The sequence below is a fragment of the Eufriesea mexicana genome, unplaced genomic scaffold, assembly GCF_001483705.2.
Source record: "Eufriesea mexicana isolate 0111107269 unplaced genomic scaffold, ASM148370v2 scaffold87, whole genome shotgun sequence".
NCBI lineage: Eukaryota > Metazoa > Arthropoda > Insecta > Hymenoptera > Apidae > Eufriesea > Eufriesea mexicana.
Window position 1 is genome coordinate 104,877 of NW_016908248.1, and position 26,181 is coordinate 131,057.

The following is a 26,181-nucleotide window of genomic DNA, read 5'->3' on the forward strand; positions in this document are numbered from 1 at the left end:
TCCCTACAGCCGACGTACGTACGGGTCCCGTGTAAAAGAGAGCGGAGCTGACCTTCGCGTTCACCTTTCCGCGAGCGGTAGCTGGAGCGGTGCGTTCGTTTCTCGATCCGCGCTCGATGTACCGTTTCGAGCCGCGGTTTATTCGCCTAATTGCCGAGAGTTCGCGTACGGCCGCGTGCCACGCTAATGACTCACTGCCGAGCTGAAAGGAACCGGACACACGCGCGCTAGTGGATACCCAGGTAACCACGGTGTCCACCGTTGTACACCTGGCCATGTGTGGGTACGGCTAACGAATGCACCGACACAGAGACGAGACGAGGGGACCGACCGGTTAGAAAGTGGTCGGCCAGTGTCGATCCGATACCTTATTGGCAGATTTTAGCGAGATCGAAAATCTCTGTTACGCATGGGAAGGCAGGCTTAATTGCGGGCTAGGCCGGCGTCGGCTGATTTGTCCGCGCGCGGCTACGAGCTTTTTATTCGACGCGGAATAGAGGAGTATCGAGCCAGAGGAGAAAGTGCGGAACTATCTCTGCTCGGCTGCAGCAAAAGTCTGATAACCTGTAAAATCGTGGCGCGCTTTCCTCCTCGCCTCGAACAAACCGGGAATAAATAGACTGGGGATTAATGGCCAAGCTGAAGGGCTACGGTTCTAAGCGCTCTCTACAGCCATTTCCAAACTCGCAGCTGCAAAAGGCTGGCACTAAATGGATAGGAGATTATGCTATCCCGTTTTTCTAGCTTCGTATATTTTGCAGGTCTTGTAATTAGTCCACCAGCTCGGGCTGTACGGAAGATATGATAGTGAAAAAAGTCGTTAGCTGAGAATTGTATCGGCTGTAGCTCGAGATCTATTAAGGATCTAGGCATGGACCTGTTTCTGCGAGCTTTTTCCGGCGGCTTTTTATGACACGATTAATACCAGGTGATTTGTTTTCGTTGTGCTGGCGCGTGGTGACAGATGACAGATATTTAATTGGCATATCAAAAATAATATACCAGAGAGACACTGAAAATCGCCAAATGGTCTGTACTTCAATTAGAGTCACTGATATACGTTAAATATTATCGGAAAATGTCCACTGATCAGAGTCAATGGCAACGAACGTGTTAATACGTGACGATAAATTTAGTTTCGAAAGCATTGGGTTCAAGCTACGACTTGATAACAAGTAAAATCGCAAACTAGTTGTCAGGGTCACACATGCGAGTACTCTTAATGGATTTTATACTAATCAACGAGCCTGAATTAAAAATACTCTCTACTAAATATGAAATTCTTTCGTAATCTCATCTTTAATGGATGTTACGCAATTTTGTATCACTCTGGTCAACTTAGGTTTGCAACTTTAAACAGAAAGGAACTAACCCAACTTTAAACCGCAATTAGTTCAGAGCCAGCATCTTTTATCAGTATTCAAGTTTACAATCTATCGGTTTAGGGATTATCGTTTTAAGGCTGACATTCTAATCACTGTGTCACTGGTTTCTTCACATTTCAATTAGTTGTTTGACATTAAATTGGTAGATAATCACGAAGCAAACGTTCACTAGCTCGATCAACTTGGGATTTGCAATCTCAAGAAGGAATAAACCTATTCCCGATCAGTTTAGAGTGAGTGTTCTTTCTCAACGTTCATGATACCTACGTCTATCAAACATGGACTGCCTACGATTAATGTGTCGATTAATCAAACACGAAAGAATCACATACCATGCAGTTAGCTCATAATTTTCAACCTCAAGAAAGAATAAATATATTCACTTCAAATTGGACATCTTATGAGGTTGTTCAATATTTATGTAGGAACGCTAAGAAGAGGGTGTGTCATGAGAGTGAATGCAAACTGATGATGGGCAATAAACAGCAGAATAGGGTTCAGCTCGAACGTTGAGGATGAATTTTTGGAGTGGTGTAGAAGGATGAGTGATCGCCTGCAAGGATTGTATGGGTCGGGGTCGGAAACAGGTGGAGTCGTAATCAGGGTCGCAGGAGTCCAAGTATATATACTGTCTTGCGTAATCTCCTAACATCCATTACGCGATTTTAGTAGAGTTTACTTTCCTGAACACGAATCCGTAATTGAAATTGTTTCATCACTCTAAGCTTCCAAAAAATGCGAGTTTCTCTAAAAAGATACGATTTTTGCCAGAATGAAGTATTACATCAAAAGTAAGAACGTTGGGTGGGTTATCATAACAAATTAACAAATTAATATTGTTAGAAACAAATTGTTCGCAACATAAATTTACAATAAAAGTGAAAATGATTGGCCATTACTTGAACTTCCAACGTAATTGTGTTAAAATGTACCCATGATTTATAAAAAGCTTGTAAATTCTTATACTAATCGTTAATAACAAATTACTATTATTAGTAACAAATTGTTCACAGAGTACATTTACAATAGAATGTGAAAAAAATTAATAAATTATTGGCACTTGTGTTAAAAGGTACCTACAATTTGCACAAAGTTTATAAATTATTACACCGATTGTTAATAACAAATTAATATTGTTAATAACAAATTGTCCACAGTGTAAATTGATAGTAATAGTAAAAAAATTAATAAATTATTGACTACCGATGTGAAGAAATAATAGTCAATAAAGTTCGAAAATTTCGGATCGTGGGGGGGGGTCGGTCGATCGGAGGCTATATAAAGGGCGACGCGACGCAGCAGAACTCATTTGTCGGTTTGACTTTCGAGAAGTAGCTTCGAAGGTTTGGTCGAGGGGGTCGGTGGTGAGGTTGGAGGTGGCTTTGAAGGGGGTAGTGGTGGGGTGCAGGTGAACGGTGGTCATTAACTGGATCTTCGGACTAGTTGATAGCCATTGCCCACTGCACCCACACATCACCCCCAACTTCATTTAATTTAATAATAACCCTTATTTTTCAGATTCTATTGTTCATTCCTATTCATTTTTCTTTCTGAATTTGGAATTCTGTTTCCAAATATTTTCATCGATGGTTTGTTATTTCGATCTTAATTTCATTTCATCGTTGGTTTATTTGTATCTCATCGTTGGGTTGTTTATGTCTCATCGTTGGGTCGTTTATGTCTCAACGTTGGGTTACTCATTTCATTTGGTTGACCTTCATGGTTTCTATTCATTTCGCTTTTATAGTATTTCATTTTACTAATCCGTTCCCTTTCAGGTTAATATTAACAATAATATATTCTGTTTTAGCTTTTAGGTTTCTCAAGATTCTCAACTTTACTCAAGACTTCATTTGGGACACATCAATGGACGACGCGAGATGCGTAAGTTAGATCTAAGTAGACCTAAGTAGTTCTAAGATAGATCCTTAGGCTAAGTTTCATGTGCGCGCTATCCGTACAAAGGTAAACTATCTAACTTAGAGCGAATATATACATTTCGTATTCTTCCTTATCCCTGTCGTTTATTAAATAGAACATAAGTGTTCTCGCGATAGTCGCGATCGTTCTTAAGCACCGACTAGCCTGCGCGACGTACTCTCGTATACTTGATAACTCCATGTTTCATAAGTCATCCAAACGACTCGTTCCGACACTCACCCTCGCCACTGCCACCCTTGTCATGCATCGGTTCTAGGGTGGTCGGCGGGCTGGCACTCATCTGGAATCAATACGAGGGTCTGTCGGCCTTAGTCGTCCTGGGCACCAGCGCGTGCACGACCGGGGTATGGGCCCTGTAGCCGTGACACTGCATATAGGCCTGCGGTCAGACCCCATGGGATGATTAATTTCTCCCCCATGTGGCAGGGGCCTGCGTGACCGGCTACAGGGCCTCGCTAGGGACCCTCGGGTTGATTTTGGATGTTTCGCTGGTTCGTCGATCGCTCTCGTTCGCGAGTAAGACATGGCAGGGTCTGTGGTGGCTGGGTGGGCTAGGTTCGATCGGGAGGGTGCCGAGGCATGAAGTTGTCTTGTACACGAGAGTACGTCTCGTACGCTAGTCGGTCTTTCGAATAATCGCGATCTCGATCGGGCGCGTCGCGATTTTAATTTAGTTTTTCTTTGCTCGCGTCTGTTGAAATGAAATACCTTGGTGTTGCGTAAATAAAGTATTAGAGTTTAGTATACCGAATCGAAATCCCTTTTGTAAGATACGATATTTAATAAAGTGTCAGTAGAGTAGCTTTAACTTAATTCGCTGCAAGTTAGATTAGGGTATCTTTGATACGGATAGCGCCAGCAGGCTGCGCCACTAGGGCGCATGTCGGGTCTCGATGCGTAGCCACCTCCACGTGGTGAGACCTGGTAATTGGTAGAATTGTCACAGATTACTCTTTGAAATTCGCACCAAGCTAAGAGTTACGCACACCTAAGCTTAAGCACTACATAATAGTTATAAGTTAGTCATAATTTAGTTACAAATTAGCTATACGTTAGTCATAAATTAGACATAAATTATTTATAAATTAATTGTAGAATACATATAAGTCAGTAATAAGTCAATGATAAGCTTAAGATATTTTCTATCTCTTGTAAATTTTCAGTGGTCCTATTGGACTTTGAAAATAAAGAGTATACAATGAAATAGTATTGGATAACTGTGAATTGGATAATTTTAGGTAAGTAAGATAAGTAAAATAACTGTTAAAGTTCTGTGCCTAAATTTCGTGGAAAATAACGCCATTCCTTTGAATTCCGATGGCGAACCACATTTTAGGACGTTACGTTATTCTGCTACAAAATCGCAAAATTAACAGAAAGTTTTACGTTCGGGATGCAAAAGTATTGTTCATGAAAATCTTAGAAATGACCGCATTCATAGGAACTGTTTCAATGATAGACCACTTCTTGGATCATATTCTCCTGGTACAAAATCGCGAAATCGGCCAGAAACATTTCCTCGAGGCTGCAAAAATATTGTCCGAGAATTCTTGGAAATGACGACATTTCTTAGAAGTGGCACGACGAGCGACCTCCTTGCATGTTATGTTATCCTGGTATAAATCGGCGAAAACGGACAAACATTTTTCTTCGAGACCACAGTAGTGTTGTCCACCCAGGAGGCAAAAATACTGCCCAGAAGCGGGAAAAATACTGACCAAGAAACGGCAAAAGTATTGTCGATGTAGGCTGCAAAAGTATAGTCCGAGAATTCATCGAACTACCTAGCCAAGTGACTTCCTATCATATTATGTTCTCCTGATACAAAATCTCCGAGACAGCGAAAGTATTGTCCGTGGATATCGACATACACAGCCCTATAAATTGTCCCATTGAAACGCTGTAAAAGTCGAACCACGTGACCAACACTCACGCAATTTTCACACATGATACCTATGCACCTGAGTATCAGCTTGATTCATCCCGCAATCGATTCCGCCGTCATCGAAAAATGTCGACTATTGCCATTCGCTCTCATACCGAAAATTACGGCCAAAAATCATTAAAAAATCTAGCAAGTTCGAAAGCTCGCGAAAGCAACATGTATTTGTAGGGGACACAGGAAGCTCTCACACACCCAAAGCTCGCACTACTAGCTTCACTAGGAAGCTTGCAGCACGTTCAAAAGTAGCTTGCGAATGTCGACACATTCAGGGCTATATAGTCGGTCTTTGAAACGTTGTAAAATTCGAACCACGTGACCTACGCCCACGCAATTTTCACACGTGATACGTATCTACCTAAGGATTAGTTTGATTCATCCCCCAATCGATTCGGCCGTCATCGAAAACTATTAACTTTCACAACTCGCTCTTAGACCTCAATTTGTGGAGTAAAAATCAGTAAAAAAATCACGGAAGCTCGAAAGTTCGCGAAAGCTACATGTAGTCGTGGGGCACACTGTAAACTCTCATCTACCCAAAGCTCGCACTCCTAGCTTCACTAGGAAGCTCGCAGCAGGATTAAAAGTAGCTAGCAAATGCCGACATATTCAATCCCATATATTCAGTCTTTGAAACGCTGTAAGAACGAAAAATCATTATCTTCTCCTATATTCGATAAATTCAACCTCAATATGTAAAACGAGTAATAAATAAATAAATAAGTGAATTTAAATAGATTTCAATTAGAACACATTCAACAGTGGTGTTTAATTCCAGGAACATAAAAATATCCACAGATCTGAGTACACAGGTGCGAGGAATGTGAAAGTACAGTCGTATGTGTGAAGAAAACAAACATTTTGTGCGGAAAGGAAAAGAAGAGTACGAAACCAGTCCATTTCATAGCTACGAACTCGAAATAGAAATCATTACAGATAAAGATTATTATCTATTACCAATTAGAATCGCACGATGAAAATTGATACGTATAATTACACTTCTATCGCGATAAAAGCAGCTATACATCATTGGCAAATAAAAGGATCAAAAAGTCCAAAGCCGATTATTTTTCTGACCCGGTAATTACGCTGTTAATGAATTCGTCGTCGAAGGATTACAAGCTAGCAATTCCTTCATTTCCTTCATTCCAACTCTGAACCATCTGCAACACGAACATCAGTCACCGCAGCCAAATACATTCCTGACACCGAGTGTAAAATCTCGGCTGAAGTCTCCTCATCAATCTTAGAACTCACGGTAAGGTTGCATTTTTCCCCTCAGAGAGCTCGATATTCTCTCTCAATTAAAAACAGCTTCGACTTCGGACACGTTACCAAATCATAAATTACGATCTTCGAAGATAAAACGATTATTACACAAGAGGGAACGAGTTCCGTTGCAACGCTTCTTTTCAAAACTCGCGGGCTCTTATTTTGAAACTTGATTTTAATCGGTCGTATCCTGGATTCGAGAAATAAAAAGGGAAAAACGGAGAAATCACGCGGCGAATTTATTTATCCATTAGTCCTTCCTCCAACATTCGCACAGGTACGCAATTTAGGTTCGTTATTAAGCCATTTTTCACCTGTCCAATTTAGTTGCAGTTAGCTTCCTCGCAGAATTCGCGAAAATGGCTGTTAGAGTAGTAAAAATGGAATGGATTAGAGACGGGGAAAAAATTGATAGAAAGTTGTTAGAGTCAGTTCTGGCGGGAAAATGGTGCTTATATTCCGGAAGAAATTAGCGTTTAGCTGTGAAATTATAGGACTGGCGTTTCGCATGAAATCTGCGATGAGTTTTATGTAGGTCTAGAGCAACGAGCTCGGGCAATAATTTATCTTTCTGTCACGTGTTTTTAATGCGACTCTTTTGCGCACGATAAATCAAAAGAAAATTGGCAATTCTGTAAATACGTGTTGGTAATCTACGTCTCTTTACTCGATGCAAAAAGATTATTATACCTCGCGATTTTACGGTTTTACGATTTTATTAAAAAAAGAAAACGCCTGTGCGAAATAATAATTTTTATATAAAATATTACATTCAAAATTAACGTTATTCTCGATATACCAAATAATTTACTTCGCTATAATATACCTATTTCGTCGAGTTTGACTCGACATCAATTTTATACACGATATTTTTTGATTGTTTGTTTACTAAACAAGAAAACAGAAAATGTGGAATAAAAATAATACGGATTGCACTAAATAAAATACTAAATCTACCAGGATCGGCCAAATGACCAGTGGATGATAAAATAAAAGAATATTCTTAGAAAAATAGAGAAATGAAGAAGAAATTGCGAAAATAAGTTATCGAAGCGACGACACGTTGAATAAGAAATTTTTAATGCATATTCAAAAAATGCTCACTTATGCTAAGCCCATTATGATCTGTCAAATGATGGCTGAGTGAAAGACTAAATGAAGATTGAAAATGGAAGAGAGGAATATATTAATCATGCGCATATTGCAAGAATAATCGCGGAAACGAGTGCGAATCTTCATCCCCTTGCACTCGAAAATTGTTTCGCTATAAAGATATAACAATCCGAAGCTTTTCCTACATCCTCCTAAGCTAGGTGATATCATTCGTGCCAAAATAAAAATAGAAAATTAAAATCTAAAAATCTATTTAAAAATAGAATAATAGAATATTTCGTGCATAGTTACTTTTAATCTAAGGAATTAAAACAAACGGCGACTGAGTCACTTGCCGAGTGTAGTGAATGAATAAAAATTAAAAGAAAATTATGAATTAAATCGTGGTAAGTTTGATCACGGATTGATCCAAGAACTGACGAGACACGTGCAAGGCACGACGCGACTCTACGAGGAGCATACGAGACGCAGGATGACGCGAGAATTGGCGAAAAAGCGTGTACGTAAGCCGTTTAAAGGAAAGCCAGATAGCAAGGATGTACCCGGATGATTGGACGATAAAGCAGCAAGCAGTGGACACGCGGCTAGCAGCGGATACAAGGATCGGCTAAAGTGATGGGGAAATTCGAAAATAGCCAACATACCCGTCGCCGTCGAGAGTAATGGCAGTGTCGGCCAGAACCCGGAGTACAAGACCAACGGTCGCCCTAGCGTGACAATCGATACCAAGAAGGCAGCTCTCCTCGGCATCCTGCCTTCCAGTGCAGGATACTACGACCAGGTATCTCGTCCTTCCTGGATGCACTGACTCCAGTTTCACCGCCTGAAATCAGAACGGACGGTTTTTCGTTACGGACAGCCGATTAGATTTCTGCTTCGGGTGACGACACACCGCTGAAAAGAATTCCAACAAATCCGATCTTCAGCTGTTCACTCTGAAAATACGAATCTTGGAAAGCTTTGCTCTGTTTTCGACAGCTTCGGTCGAATCATTTTTCACAGCCAGCAATTTCGATACCTCGTAATTTCTATTTTATTCAGCACCGAGATGTGAAAATCTTCTTAATTAATAACAGTTCTTTCGGAGACTCGCTACCACATTGATCATTCGTCAAGGGAGTAAAACGGTGAAAAAGAAAATCCGCGATGTTTCACGCGATAAAATGAAATGCAGAAGAAATTCACAAAACGAAAGAAATAAACGAAATCTCAGAAACCAAAACAAGCAAACGTTTTCACGAAACAAGAAAGACACAAAAATTACACAAATTGAAATGAATTCTAACGAAACTTTACAGGAGCATACAGAAATTGAAACGAATTCTCGTAATAAAATAAAGAGAAAAGGTGCACAAATTGGAAGGAATTCTGGCAAAATAAACGAAACAAAGGAAACATTGCAGAAGCACACACAAAGTGAAACGAATTCTCGAAAAATAAAATAAAGAAAACGGATTACACAAATCGGAACGAATTCTCGCGAAATAAAACAAAGGAAAGAAACTTGGCGAGCTAAAATAAATTCTGTGAAAAAAGAAGGAAAGAAAAATAACAGTGACAGGAGAAATAAAAGATGTCACGAAACGAGAGAGGTGAAAAATAATTCGCGGAGGTGAGAAAGAACGGAGAAAAGAAAGATTGCAGGAGCAGTGAGAGCAAGTGGAGGATCCGTGGACTGGACACGAGCTGCCGATGCGACGATCTTCTCTGCTTGGACAGAAGCCGAGCGTGACCGCGGTATAATCGGAAATCGGCGGGATGCATGCCCGTGGCGACGCAACATGCAACATTTAGGCCGAACGAGGGGTAAAAAGGAAAGAGAGAGAGAAAGTGGTCGTAAAGACGTCGCGGGATTCTGATCGGGCCCGTACACTTGACCGGAGATCGCAATCGCGAAGTCGTCTCGCGACGCGAAGCAGAAGTTGCTTCGGGGTTAATGACACCGCGGAGAAGTGCAGTTGCACAACCGTAACGTTCTCTGCCGTTTCCGCTTCGCCACTTGTTTCCTGCTTCTATCGATATCGGTATTAAACCCGGACATCCATCGCCACTCTCTATTTCTCTCTGCCCGCGTCCCCTTTCATCTCCCGCGAGAGAAAGACACGCGATTTTCCCGCGAACTGCGACCGATAGCCGCTGCAATTTCGCTGCAACTAGAGAGGAGAAACGGAGAAGTAATAAGTGCGCGTGGAGATTTCTAAGGAATTCCATGGGAACGTGATATTAGTTATAATGGACGAAATGTTATATATAGAACATCGTACATGCTCGTATCTCGAAATTTCTGTCGGGGTAAATGGTACCGGTTGCACGCGGCAGAGTATGACTGGCGCGAAGTAATCGCGGAATTTAGTTTGTCGTAAAATCCAGCTGAGGATAAGTGCAGGCTGGAAGAATGGTAATAGTCGTAAATAAATAACTGCCCGATCGCTGTTACTTCGATGCAGAGTGGATGAGAAAAATGTGAGAAGAGTCGTATCCCTATTTTGACACCTTGACGAGAGGGTTGCGAGAGAATTTGTATAATAACACGTATTTCTTTCACTTTCTTTTTTATCCTTTTTAGAGCAGCGTCTTCAAAATTCAATTATAAAACCGTATACACGCTTTGATACCTTATTCTTTCTAATTTATTTTTTCTTTTCTAGGTACAACTCATTTAAAATAATGACTGATTTTAGACTAGACTTTGAAAAACGTGAATATATTTTAAAGTATTACCGCCATAATCTGTAATCCATACAAATATATACCGTTTTTATAATCATGCAAAGTGTGTATATATTCTTTTGGAACACCCTGTATTATAATAAATTGATTTTCTGTTAGCAAAATTGTTCCTTCGAGTATTTGAAGATATTGATTATGCTAACACTAGTTGTACCATTCTTTACGGTTTTATGATTTATGTTATACACGCAGAAATATTATAGATGCAAAAAATACTGATTAAATTGTATTCAAGATTTTGAAAATAGCTGTGTTTCATATTTGAAATATGTTAATATACGTATAATTAAATTAATTAAAATTGAGCAATTATCGATATAATTGAAAAATGATCAAACTTATTCGAGTATTATAATCTAGTTACTTTATCTACTTATCAAATAAATTGAGCGATAAATAAATTACGATATTTTAATGGATAATTATTAATTAATTAATTAATTTATGATTTAATAACCAAGTAATATAACGATCAGAAAAGTAACAGAAGTTCATTTGACAGTAATTTCACACAATCACATAAATTAAGTGCCACGGAAATAATATTTCAGAATTATTGAAATTGACGTATACGATAAATACTCCATTACAAAAACACAGGATGGCAAAAGAAAAAAGGAAAAGAGAAAGAAAGAAATTCTACACGAATGAACAGTTTAAACAATTTACCAGTGATAAATCTTTCGAGCGGCTTTAAATCGTTTAATCCCTTTTGAAATGATCGCCCCATGCTTTTTACACCCCATTTCATTCGCGTTTCTATTAACAGTAATTATCGCGATATTTGCACGCCATTTTTCACGGTTGAATAGAATTTGACGACAAACGTGTACGCCCCCCGTTCGCAAATCGAATTTGCAGAGTTGGCGAACGGAAATGAAACACAGTGGACAAAGCTAATGAATATTTACTCGACTCATCGTTCGGACGCGAATTAAAAATCGAAAGAAAAAGTGTTAAAGTGTTTTTCTCACGCGATAAAACGCATCGGTGATAAAATTATTCGTGAACCATGGTGTGCACGTTACCGTGAACGCAATATCGATTCCAACATCGCTATACACTCGTTCTAATCGGATCTATTAAAAGAAAAAGGAGAAAAAAAGAGTAAAAAAATCGCATTAACGTCAAAGTCAATTTACATACTGTTATACACACCGTTTGGTATTTGAATCTTTAAATTCGAAGAATCGGAGCGTTCTCTGCCTATTTCGTCACTGCAGGATCAAGCAGTTCGGGTTATATAATGGCTAGAGACTACGGGTCAAGCCATTAATTCGTTCTAATTAAACTAAACGAACCGAAGAAATGCAAAGAATCTGCCAGTACTGTACAATTACGTTTTAAATTAACCAACAGTCCATAGAGCTCTTTTTGTCGCGAGCGTATAAATTTCTCGCTCTGCGAGCCTCGCAGTCATTTGTTTTTATCCTTCCTGCGAGTTCAGATACTTGCTACTTGCCGATATAACACGCCATAACGAAATTAAGAGAGAATATTTCTGTTACACCATTGTTACAACCGAACGTCTCAATTGCGATGCAAAGATATTACGCGTGATATTTAAATTTCATACGTCAACGTGGAAAGTTTTTCTCGGGTTTTTTGGAAATTATTATTCAGCGAGAAAACGTGAAGTATTTTGTCATTAGAACGAAGATAACGAATTTTTATTTATTTCGTTAACATGGATCACCATTATACTGAATTTAATTGAAATAGAAAATTTTTTGAAATTTTAATGAAGTAGTTTAGCCGAGTAAAATTAAAATGAAAATTAAAATTTCCGTATGTTTTCGGTATAGTGTAGTACTGTCTTTTTTTAATTATTAAATTACCCAAATTGCAACAATACAAACTCCCACCACTGGTTTCCATATGCTTTTCCTTTTAGAATGGTAAGTTTAGAGTTTCTATAGATTTAATTTAAGAAAAACTCAACTTTTCTTTTTTCTTAAATTTTATATTCCTAACTAAATTTTATAATTCCTAAATTTTATATGCCTAAGTGTTAATAACATGCAAAAATGTGACAAAATAAATTATCATAAATAACAGTTCAATTCTTCAACAATAGTTGAAGGAAATCCAAATTTCAAATCTATTTGATACTAGGACTACCGATCTTTAATTTGTACCAAAACATAGCATGCGTAGGTAACAGTAATAATAGTGATACGATGAAAATAAATTAATATATTAATTCCAGTTCTATCGTAATACGAGTGAATACTAATTTTTTTAAAAACAGGTAAACATTTTTAGTAATTGTAAAAAGGAAAATTCCGAGATCAATTGCTACTTCTAGAATCAATGTCCACATATTATGTCTCCACATATGCAAAGTATAATAGCCAATGGTAATTATTTTGATTGCCAAAAATGAATGAAAATTAACAAAAACAAATATTTCGAGGGACGAAGAACCCTCGTGGTATGAAAATATAATACTTGGAATCTAAGCATCTACTGAATCATTTAAAGAAGATGAGAAATTTCTAAATAATCACTTTTACCGAAAAAAGGAAGAGCAAAGATTCAATCTCTTGCGCAGCCAATTCCACTAACTTCCTGTTTCCTATTTAAACAAAAACTCGCGACGCTAGCTAAGATTCCACGGAATAATAATATAGAATTAACAGTTTTACTGAAAAAAGATTGAAGTTCTATTTCAGAGCGCGTTGCACGCTAAGAAGCATGGAAAAAGTGAAGTCACTTTCAACAGCTAGCAAACGGCGGGCAAGAAACCAGTGTCAGGAAATTACAATAAGAACATCCTGGTATGATGTTTTGCCGTTTCGTTTTCCTTTTGTTATTCAAGCTACCATGTGCAGTAACTGTTTCTCGGAACCTGTAAAACAGTCACTTTTCCTATAACAGGTTAATGATCTAGATCGTTACAGAACCAGACTCTACATGCAAATAGCATACATACGTGATATATCAACGAAAATCCATGAACAGGTAAAGTAGACACTCGAATATTAACCCTTTGCACTCGAAAGGTGACTCTCACTCACCGTTTGTTTTAATGCTATAACTTAAATAATGAGCGATGATAATTATATTAAGAACACCGAAATAAAATTATTCTGTTCATTCGTTTCTCACGCAAATTCACGATTTTCATTTTTTAATTTTAGCACAAAGAGTATCAGTGACTTATAAAAATCTAAGAAGAGCTTCGAATTGCATCTTTACAGCGAAGAAATCTTCGAGTCCAAAGGGTTAAAATACCCTAATATAGGGACCTGCATGTGATGAGACTTGGTAACTGGTAGAATTTTTCAAAGATTATTATTTGAAATTTACACCCAGCTAAAATCTATGCACCAAAGTTGAAATATTTGCGACATATTTGTAGTTTTAAAAAATAATTTAAATGTAAAGTACATTGTCACTTCCAAGTTAAACCTTATTGCCTTTATGATAGAACAACTCGAAGTCGAATACCTTATGATGTCGATTCTGGTTCTCGAATAGTACTTTTCACTGTCACGTCGGAGCTAATTATTTACTTGCATGTAAATTATTCAGCAGCAGGTTAATGACATGCAACGTAAAATATGATAATCTAATTATGGAAGAATGAAATAAAATTTATGGGAGACAGACATATGGGTGTGTGACGTCTGAATTACACAGTGTTATAGAGGGTTAATCATACGCTACAAATTCATCGTGTAGCTATTCGAGTTATTTGCATCTGACTACTAGAGTGAGCCATAAAGTCGTGTCCTATTTATGGGTAGAGTTCATCTCCTGTGTATAAATTCATACAGTACAGTCTGGTCTTCGAAATGAAAATTACCGTGTTCCTAAGTGTTAGCTCGTCTCGTTATTAACTCCGCAGCTCTTCGTCACGCAAGAACAATGTTGTTTGTCTCTAAAACTATCAAATACGTCGAAACAATTATTGCCGGACCTTTTATTTTCGCAGTTATTGAAAACATGTTGGCTACTTGACCAACCAAATATTCACGCAATACCTCAATTACTATGTACATATATAATACTTGGTCATATATTGCACATCGACGTTAATTTCTACTGTTAATATATTCCCGAGTCGTGCGTAAGTATGGTAGTTTATTACGATACGATAAATTCCGCATGCAAGATGTTATTGACAAAGAAAAAGACAAGTTTAAAAGTCCGTTACTAAAAGTGAACCTAAAAGCAAATTAAGGCACGGAGACTCGAATAAAACGGCTGTTAAAACATGCAAACTATAATTAAGTATTTTCACAGTATACTCAAATAACGAGGAACACAAAACGAACGAATGGAAAAATATTCATATTTTTATTGCTAAAGTTATATGCATTTATGATCCTAGATACAGAAAACAAGAAATTTCCGGCCTTTGCGAGCAATAAATTATAATAAGCACGTTGAACACAGCATAATCTAAGATATGAAAGTTATAGTGCCATTTGATGCATGCTACGGAATATTTCATACTCTGGCTGTGAAAGGGTTAAATATATTTTAACGTAAATTCATTACTTGGTTTTTCAATTTAACCAAATTTGCAATTGTGCGTTACAAAATCTGATGTAAAAAATAAATTAATAAACAAACTAACTCATTACGAAAAATTATTAGAATAATAATTTGGCTCGATGGAAATTCTCGTTTGGATTCAAAATTGAACCAAAATTTGTAATTATCGTGGATCACGAAATAAATCATGTAAAATAAATAAATAATACAAAAAATGATACAAAATTTAAATAAAATAATGATATAATGAAGATTAATTATGAAAACCTCTTATGTAACGAACTTTAAATTATATTAATTATAATTATAATAAAAATTCATCAAAATTTGTAGTCGTAATAAACCATACTAAATGAAATATATTAATCCTTGGCATTCTAAGAATTTTTTAATATAACAATTCTACAAACTCCAACATGGCTTTTGCCATAAAAAATTCCTTGAAATCCAAAGTGTAAATTTCTGTATACAATAAATAATGCTTTTCCTATTCTTATTTACTTCTCAATGAAAATAAAGCTAAATAAAAATTTTAAAGAAAATAAAACTGAACAAAAGTTTGTACAGTATCGATACCACAGTGGTGGCTCCAATGGGGTGCAAAGAATTTGAATGAACAAAATATTGCAAAACGTACAATGTTTTACTATCCAGCCAAACATACCTGGAGAAAAGAAATTCAGAAATCAAGACTTATACGAAGAACAGATTAAAACCGTGTTAAATCAGCCAAGATACGTCTTGTCCACTGTTCCCTGTCCAAAATATTAATTTGCTCGTGCGAACATGCTAGAAACGCAATTCGATAAATAAAACAACTCAACTCGAGCATTCACTCGTTTGTAATAGTTAATGAGATGAATCCGATAACCGTTTAACGCGAAGATCTCGCGCGAGAAAGCGAGTAAATTGTAAGAATAAGTCGTTTGTTATGGGTGAAATTTTCGAGTAAACATAACTCTCGACACGAGGCAGTCGGCCGTGCGTTTCGTGTGGTGGCGTTCAACTGCTGGGACATTGCACTTCCGGGCCCGGTAATTATCCACACTTAACCCTATTAAGCGGTTAATTAGGCAGCCCACGTCTCCTTATGGGACACCACGAGCCATACCCGTTTCCTTCCGCGATGCGACGTAAACTGCCAAAGTTTTACGACGTGTATTCGTCAAGTAAAATCACTCAATAAAGGTAATTAACCCTTGAGCCTGGCTCGACGTCGTCTTTCGTCCCAGCCGTTCTATTAGGACGTCCGGGAATTAACAATGAACAATGACGATACGAAAGTTCGAGTCTGGAGATGTTGCCATTATTTAAATAGTCTGCCTTGGATTCGGTGAGCATTATGAAGGAAAAAGTTGACTGTCGAGATTCGTAATTTGGACATTCTTGATTATTCTATACATCGCGTTAAAATTCATTGAATCGAATGTGAATTCACTGAATCCCAATCAAGTATTGATTATTTAAATTACACTACGGTAAAACGAGTTTAAGTCACGTCGCACATAACCTTTAAACTTGCCTTAAAATTTTACAAGTATTCTAAAAGATTTATAACCAAAATACCACGAAGAATTGATTACCTAAGTATTTTCATGAGCGCAATAAAATAATTTTTAACTGCAAAATTTTCTACCTTACAAAATCACACGAGAGATACTAATTAAACGAAATCTAATTAAATACCACTCTGTTCGCAAACGTGAGAATACAAAGATGGAAATACAATAAAAAAGATCCTTAATAAACTTACTAAAATAACGTTATCCTTTGCTTTAAGATCTCAAATTGTAAATAGTAAAGGTGTTCCAAATATTTGAACAGCAATGTAGGTTGGTTAAACATTTTTCATTTCAGTAGATTCGCCCTTCTTTTTAAGAATTGTAAAAGCTTTACAAAGGTGCTCAAGATAAATTTTTATGAAAGTTTTTCTCAAAATTTCACGACGCTTAAATTCCTTATTCGAGTCAGGTATGGCACGACTACCGTAAAAATAAACTCCTATCTGATATACGATAACGCGGTGAACACGTTAACCCTTAAGGGGTGAAATTACATCCCATGTGAATTATTGCTTTCTCTTATTAAAAACGAAAAAAGAGACTGAAACTGTGAAATTTTTAGATTTATTAACAATTACACTAACAATAGATTATTCCATTTCTCGGGAAAAGATATTCATAAATAAACAAATGATACGAATAATAAAATAAATAAATAACAATGCAATAAATTCTGACCCCTTTATTTATGCAAAAAATTAGCTTACCACGATATTAAAATTGAAATTTTTAATCAAATACCTGTAAGAATTGAAATGGCTATAGCAATCCAATAGGTTCTGACCATATAATAGAATTAATACACAATTAAATATCAAAAATGACCCTTATCAATTTCGTCAATTTTTCAAACAATACTCTACCTCTTCAAATTATTTCTATAAAATTGATCAATATTCCTTGTATCAAAACTCAGGAAGTATATCGTTTCCTATAATACCAATTTCACGATCACTCTTACTTGCAGGTATTAAAATTCGTCATTACTGAATAACTCGACAAATCTGACAAACATCACTTCCATTAATGCGATTAAACAAAAAGAATGTGGAAAATCAAATTTTTTTAAATATTTGGATCACGAGTGACATCACGAGTTCTTGGTCTCTCAGACCAACCAAGCCCATGTCTAGAAAATGAAAATTTCGTCGTCCGAAAGACACGACTGCGTGTGAAGAAACTAACAGCTAACAACGCAACAGACCATCGAACCCAGCAGAAAGACACATGACCAAAGAAAAGCGAAAATATCGAGAAACACGGATTAGAGATGCATTTAAACAGCGATCTATAGGCCATTTAGGTAGTGACTCTCTCGCCATCGATCGGTATCTCTCGCCAGTTACAAGATTGCGTTTCTCTCGGCGTTTTATCCGAGCATTACGCGCATAATCGTATGACATACAGCGACCCAGTTTGCCGTCCTGTACGAGCGGGAACGGAAATTCTCAGACCAGGCAGATACAACACGTGTCTACGTTCGCGATACGAGATGCAAGATTGCGAGACTCGTTCGTACGGACTGTTACGGTTCATCGGCCAGCAATGTCCCGATAAAACGATCCAAGCTGCCCAAGGATTATATCTACGACGTATATCGATGAGCCTGTCCACGATGTTGCGTCGGACTCGGACATTGCTGCGATGATACGTCATTGGTTTTTCTTCGGACTTTCTAGAGAAACGGTTCGTTCTTCGAGATCGTTTAAACGCAAGATGATGCATGGGTTTAGGCTGGATGCAGACGGGTATAGGCTATGGTTCGTGACCATTTCCCGCGCTTTTCATCCACGCTCTCGATCGGACAGTACGATAAGGGGGTAGGTCACTTTCGTTTGTTTCCGGTTTTCCTTTTAACGCGTACAGTTTTCGATTTCACTCGCGGAGTTCGAGTTATAGACATGATCGTGATATTAAGACTAACACTATTAAGAGGGTCAAAATTATTCTTCTTTTCTCCTATTAATTTTTCAATTTATTTCGCTGTGTATCAAAGGGTTCTATTGAAATATGAAAAATTGATTACTGCGGGAAAAAGAAAAAGAAAAGAGAATTATTCTTTAGTAATCATTTTTAAAAAGAGTCAATCATTTCGTATTACGTACTTCTTCGAGTACATAATGCACTATCTACTCATTTTCTAAACATCTATTCATTTACTTTCACCGAGTAATTTTAATTATTATTATGAACGTATAGTATATTTAGATATACCTTAGAGCTCGGTAATTTTGACATGATACATAGCCATGTACGAAGTTCCACTTTTTGAGCTCTTGGTGACATATGCTGTCATGGTAGTAAAATAAATTACGTTGCCATAATTTGCATATTATCTTAATAATTAATACTCTGAAGCTATGTGGAAGTGTTCATGTATTCCATCTTTAATTTCTAAATATCCCTACTTTCTCTAGCATATACGCTAACATGGTAATTTAATAAATATATGCAAACACCGTAATTAATTTTATGGTAAATGGTTAATTCAAATGATACATGAATTTACGTCTGCGTCGATGTTTTATCAACCTGTGTAATTTAGTCCCGATATATTTTATTTACTCTCCTTCTCGTGCATCATTATAAAGATAAAGCACGCAAATTTTCATTATTAGCCGAAAGTGTCGTATCTAAAAATAGAACCATATGTGCTAACCATTATGAAAACAGCCTAAGTCATATATGTTTTATTCCGAGATAAAAAAAAAGTTTCGCGTTTCGATAAATTAAAAGATATGTTATACGTTAATATATATCGGATGATATAAAAATTAACGATATACGTAATATATAATATTACCGTGGTAATAGTATGAAAACTACTGTTTTACAACTGCCAAGGACTAAATAAAAATTCAAGAAGATAAAATAAAACTCGTCGCTAACTCGTTCTGAAAGGTCGAAAAATAATTTCAGGAAATATTAAACACGAAACAACTAATAATCGTGGATAAAATTTATATTTAATTTCCTGTACAGCCACAACCGTGAGGCAAACCCTATTATTTTAGGTACACGAGCAAATAGCGAACCGTGTACTTTCTACCGGCGGAAATGTTTGTACAGTAAAAAGGAAAAACACTGCGGGAAAATGTGGAGAAATCATATTTGCTCCGAGAAAATTCGAGGTACCGTGATATCGTATCGTTTGTTTGATTTATACGATTGACATTGTTGCGCAAAATTTAAATATGATCTAACTGTAGCAATTCTAACAATAAATTATAATACGAAGTTTCTATCGATAATAATTATGTTATCGAAATCCTGATTTAATTACAATGAAAATCATTCAATTTCACGTTCTAACTATACATAAATATTCTCTAGCCAGTATAACGACGTGGACAGATGTGGAAAGAGGTGGAAAGCGACGAGAGACGTGAAAAGACACGAAAAGACATTCTCTACCCAGTGGAACGATGTGGAAGGATGTGGATAGACGTGGAAAGCGTAGAAAGACGTGGAAAAAGGTGGAAAGCGACGAAAGGCGTGGAAAAGATATGGAAAGACGTGAAAAGCTAGGAGAGATGTGAAAGGATGTGGAAAGAAGTTCTCCAGCCAGTGGAACGACGTGGAAAGCGACGAGATACGTGGAAATACGTGGGAAGAGACGAGAGAAGCTGTCAGACATCGAGAGCGAGAGTTTGACACGAGTTCCGAAGACGATAACATCTGCAGACGTTTCTGTCACGCTCTCAGACGACACTCGAGAGCAGCAAAGCGACCACCGTTTCCTGCGTACGAATGTCTTCAGCTCGTCATACATGCGCGTCCTCGAAGAGGACGGGTTGGGACAACGTGGGACAAGTTAGCCAAGGTCGCGTTTACAAGCCACTCCGCCGCGTCCCGCGCTTTTTCCACCTTCCACAGGTAGACTAAAGGTAGCGGCAGAAGAGCCAGGTCAGTGTCTGCTCGCGAAACAACGCGCCATTAGCTTTTCCGGCGCCGAAGGCACCGGTCTTCCGTCTAAAGTCTCCAACACGAGGAATGCGGTACCCGGAGCGCCTAAGTGTGCAGTTATGGCGCCACTTTAACCATGCTTTCGACACGGTCTCTTTTGCCGGTACATGGTGGTATCACGTGGAATTACCGTTTGCGTTCGTCTATAGAGCAACCAATGGACAACCGTGGTCTAAATGGCTGATTTTTTAAATTTCGTTTAAAAATTTGTCTTCGCTATTTTTCTTCCAATATTCGTGCAATCGATCTTCCAATGATAGAATTTTCTCGCGAATTGTTTTATTTGATTTTCTATATATCGTTATTTTTACCACTTATACTACGATAACGAACCTAACTCGCGAATTTTTCATGCTAAACCTCATAAAAATCAATTACACTCGGATTATAGTAAAATCATATCGAACATTATATTTCAACATCCAAATTTGTATAATTTTATAGCGAATAAAATAGATACATAATAGATAGTTAAAATTAAATCATTTTACAATGCACAAGTTAGGATGATTAAATCATAGTGCAAGAGGTTAAGATTGATATTAATTTATCGTTATTAATTGTTGCAATTTTGATACGCATAAACTGACTGATAAATTATATCTGTGACGATTGAAGAAATGTTAAATCAGTGTGCACGAAATATCTTCTGAATTTTAATTATTAGTATTTCTAAATTATTACTGATTCGACGAAATTATAAAAAAAAATCACGTCGACTGCAACGAGCTGTTGATTGTCATAAAATCCATATCCAGTAAACAATCAGCAAACCAGTGATCGATATGTAGCCTAGAAATTTTAGAAAACTGAGAAACCGCAGAGAATTCGCAATCGACACCGTCAAGCTAACCATTAAGCCAGTCTTGCTGCCTTGAGTAATTTCTAAGTCAAGTTTAGATTGTGAAACAGCTTCATTTGCATAGAAAATTGTACATTATTCTTGTCATTTTTTCCTAAAATACGAGTCGAATTGTGTCCCATGTTATTGATTATATGATTACTATGAGAACCTTCGGTGTACGGTATGTTCAGCTCGGATCCGGTTATTTGAACAAACTTATGTCAAATAAAATCTCATTGAGTGATTTTTACGATGGTGGTGATGGTGATTTTGATGATGGACTCAGTGGTTCCTTCGCAGAATTTAATGACAGAACCCTAATCAAACGATTATGCATCTTAACTGTGTAAAACTTCGCAGATATCTTTACCATAACATTTATTAGACACTGATGTTCGATTTTTAAAAAGCAATTAACAACATTGAAGAATATTAATAGAAAACGTAGAAACCTTTTGTGAAAATTCCACAAATGAACTATAAATAGCTGCCATTTTGATAATATTCACAAAAACTGAAATGTCTGAACGTCAATACCTAAGGAATATGATATAGCTACAAGCCTTTTTAGTCTTTTTCTCTCACTGACATCATTCGGTTGGTATCCTGCACATTGATAGGCCATTTTGAAAAAGAGATAATTCAGAACGATATAACGTTGAAGACCTAAATCAGGGAATATTTGAAAAAATCTGAACACTGCCTTTTATAATTTACAATATGTTTAAATAAACGACAAAAGCTTATATCAATAAAGTGATTACTTTTTCTTCCTGGGTCCTTTAAAATGCCACGGCTCTTTAAACGCGTCCAACTGTCCCGAAGAGATTTACATGGACCGAGAAGCAGTCAAAGTTAATTCTTCCATCGCGAGGAAATCAAATTTTCTCGGCACGGTTCATCGGCCAGCAATGTCCCGATAAAACGATCCAAGCTGCCCAAGGATTATATCTACGACGTATATCGATGAGCCTGTCCACGATGTTGCGTCGGACTCGGACATTGCTGCGATGATACGTCATTGGTTTTTCTTCGGACTTTCTAGAGAAACGGTTCGTTCTTCGAGATCGTTTAAACGCAAGATGATGCATGGGTTTAGGCTGGATGCAGACGGGTATAGGCTATGGTTCGTGACCATTTCCCGCGCTTTTCATCCACGCTCTCGATCGGACAGTACGATAAGGGGGTAGGTCACTTTCGTTTGTTTCCGGTTTTCCTTTTAACGCGTACAGTTTTCGATTTCACTCGCGGAGTTCGAGTTATAGACATGATCGTGATATTAAGACTAACACTATTAAGAGGGTCAAAATTATTCTTCTTTTCTCCTATTAATTTTTCAATTTATTTCGCTGTGTATCAAAGGGTTCTATTGAAATATGAAAAATTGATTACTGCGGGAAAAAGAAAAAGAAAAGAGAATTATTCTTTAGTAATCATTTTTAAAAAGAGTCAATCATTTCGTATTACGTACTTCTTCGAGTACATAATGCACTATCTACTCATTTTCTAAACATCTATTCATTTACTTTCACCGAGTAATTTTAATTATTATTATGAACGTATAGTATATTTAGATATACCTTAGAGCTCGGTAATTTTGACATGATACATAGCCATGTACGAAGTTCCACTTTTTGAGCTCTTGGTGACATATGCTGTCATGGTAGTAAAATAAATTACGTTGCCATAATTTGCATATTATCTTAATAATTAATACTCTGAAGCTATGTGGAAGTGTTCATGTATTCCATCTTTAATTTCTAAATATCCCTACTTTCTCTAGCATATACGCTAACATGGTAATTTAATAAATATATGCAAACACCGTAATTAATTTTATGGTAAATGGTTAATTCAAATGATACATGAATTTACGTCTGCGTCGATGTTTTATCAACCTGTGTAATTTAGTCCCGATATATTTTATTTACTCTCCTTCTCGTGCATCATTATAAAGATAAAGCACGCAAATTTTCATTATTAGCCGAAAGTGTCGTATCTAAAAATAGAACCATATGTGCTAACCATTATGAAAACAGCCTAAGTCATATATGTTTTATTCCGAGATAAAAAAAAAGTTTCGCGTTTCGATAAATTAAAAGATATGTTATACGTTAATATATATCGGATGATATAAAAATTAACGATATACGTAATATATAATATTACCGTGGTAATAGTATGAAAACTACTGTTTTACAACTGCCAAGGACTAAATAAAAATTCAAGAAGATAAAATAAAACTCGTCGCTAACTCGTTCTGAAAGGTCGAAAAATAATTTCAGGAAATATTAAACACGAAACAACTAATAATCGTGGATAAAATTTATATTTAATTTCCTGTACAGCCACAACCGTGAGGCAAACCCTATTATTTTAGGTACACGAGCAAATAGCGAACCGTGTACTTTCTACCGGCGGAAATGTTTGTACAGTAAAAAGGAAAAACACTGCGGGAAAATGTGGAGAAATCATATTTGCTCCGAGAAAATTCGAGGTACCGTGATATCGTATCGTTTGTTTGATTTATACGATTGACATTGTTGCGCAAAATTTAAATATGATCTAACTGTAGCAATTCTAACAATAAATTATAATACGAAGTTTCTATCGATAATAATTATGTTATCGAAATCCTGATTTAATTACAATGAAAATCATTCAATTTCACGTTCTAACTATACATAAATATTCTCTAGCCAGTATAACGACGTGGACAGATGTGGAAAGAGGTGGAAAGCGACGAGAGACGTGAAAAGACACGAAAAGACATTCTCTACCCAGTGGAACGATGTGGAAGGATGTGGATAGACGTGGAAAGCGTAGAAAGACGTGGAAAAAGGTGGAAAGCGACGAAAGGCGTGGAAAAGATATGGAAAGACGTGAAAAGCTAGGAGAGATGTGAAAGGATGTGGAAAGAAGTTCTCCAGCCAGTGGAACGACGTGGAAAGCGACGAGATACGTGGAAATACGTGGGAAGAGACGAGAGAAGCTGTCAGACATCGAGAGCGAGAGTTTGACACGAGTTCCGAAGACGATAACATCTGCAGACGTTTCTGTCACGCTCTCAGACGACACTCGAGAGCAGCAAAGCGACCACCGTTTCCTGCGTACGAATGTCTTCAGCTCGTCATACATGCGCGTCCTCGAAGAGGACGGGTTGGGACAACGTGGGACAAGTTAGCCAAGGTCGCGTTTACAAGCCACTCCGCCGCGTCCCGCGCTTTTTCCACCTTCCACAGGTAGACTAAAGGTAGCGGCAGAAGAGCCAGGTCAGTGTCTGCTCGCGAAACAACGCGCCATTAGCTTTTCCGGCGCCGAAGGCACCGGTCTTCCGTCTAAAGTCTCCAACACGAGGAATGCGGTACCCGGAGCGCCTAAGTGTGCAGTTATGGCGCCACTTTAACCATGCTTTCGACACGGTCTCTTTTGCCGGTACATGGTGGTATCACGTGGAATTACCGTTTGCGTTCGTCTATAGAGCAACCAATGGACAACCGTGGTCTAAATGGCTGATTTTTTAAATTTCGTTTAAAAATTTGTCTTCGCTATTTTTCTTCCAATATTCGTGCAATCGATCTTCCAATGATAGAATTTTCTCGCGAATTGTTTTATTTGATTTTCTATATATCGTTATTTTTACCACTTATACTACGATAACGAACCTAACTCGCGAATTTTTCATGCTAAACCTCATAAAAATCAATTACACTCGGATTATAGTAAAATCATATCGAACATTATATTTCAACATCCAAATTTGTATAATTTTATAGCGAATAAAATAGATACATAATAGATAGTTAAAATTAAATCATTTTACAATGCACAAGTTAGGATGATTAAATCATAGTGCAAGAGGTTAAGATTGATATTAATTTATCGTTATTAATTGTTGCAATTTTGATACGCATAAACTGACTGATAAATTATATCTGTGACGATTGAAGAAATGTTAAATCAGTGTGCACGAAATATCTTCTGAATTTTAATTATTAGTATTTCTAAATTATTACTGATTTTACGAAATTATAAAAAAAAATCACGTCGACTGCAACGAGCTGTTGATTGTCATAAAATCCATATCCAGTAAACAATCAGCAAACCAGTGATCGATATGTAGCCTAGAAATTTTAGAAAACTGAGAAACCGCAGAGAATTCGCAATCGACACCGTCAAGCTAACCATTAAGCCAGTCTTGCTGCCTTGAGTAATTTCTAAGTCAAGTTTAGATTGTGAAACAGCTTCATTTGCATAGAAAATTGTACATTATTCTTGTCATTTTTTCCTAAAATACGAGTCGAATTGTGTCCCATGTTATTGATTATATGATTACTATGAGAACCTTCGGTGTACGGTATGTTCAGCTCGGATCCGGTTATTTGAACAAACTTATGTCAAATAAAATCTCATTGAGTGATTTTTACGATGGTGGTGATGGTGATTTTGATGATGGACTCAGTGGTTCCTTCGCAGAATTTAATGACAGAACCCTAATCAAACGATTATGCATCTTAACTGTGTAAAACTTCGCAGATATCTTTACCATAACATTTATTAGACACTGATGTTCGATTTTTAAAAAGCAATTAACAACATTGAAGAATATTAATAGAAAACGTAGAAACCTTTTGTGAAAATTCCACAAATGAACTATAAATAGCTGCCATTTTGATAATATTCACAAAAACTGAAATGTCTGAACGTCAATACCTAAGGAATATGATATAGCTACAAGCCTTTTTAGTCTTTTTCTCTCACTGACATCATTCGGTTGGTATCCTGCACATTGATAGGCCATTTTGAAAAAGAGATAATTCAGAACGATATAACGTTGAAGACCTAAATCAGGGAATATTTGAAAAAATCTGAACACTGCCTTTTATAATTTACAATATGTTTAAATAAACGACAAAAGCT

At 37.0% G+C, this 26,181-nt stretch overlaps 1 protein-coding gene across 4 annotated transcripts in view; it reads right to left on the reverse strand.

Moving 5' to 3' along the window:
• Window positions 1-26,181, reverse strand: part of ssh (Protein phosphatase Slingshot) — a 256,624-nt gene that overhangs the window by 85,359 nt on the left and 145,084 nt on the right. For all 4 annotated transcript variants that reach the window (XM_017910247.1, XM_017910242.1, XM_017910244.1 and 1 more), the window contains one exon: window positions 8,298-8,476. In XM_017910247.1, coding sequence (XP_017765736.1) covers window positions 8,298-8,476 — 179 coding nt within the window. The remainder of the gene's footprint in view (window positions 1-8,297; window positions 8,477-26,181) is intronic.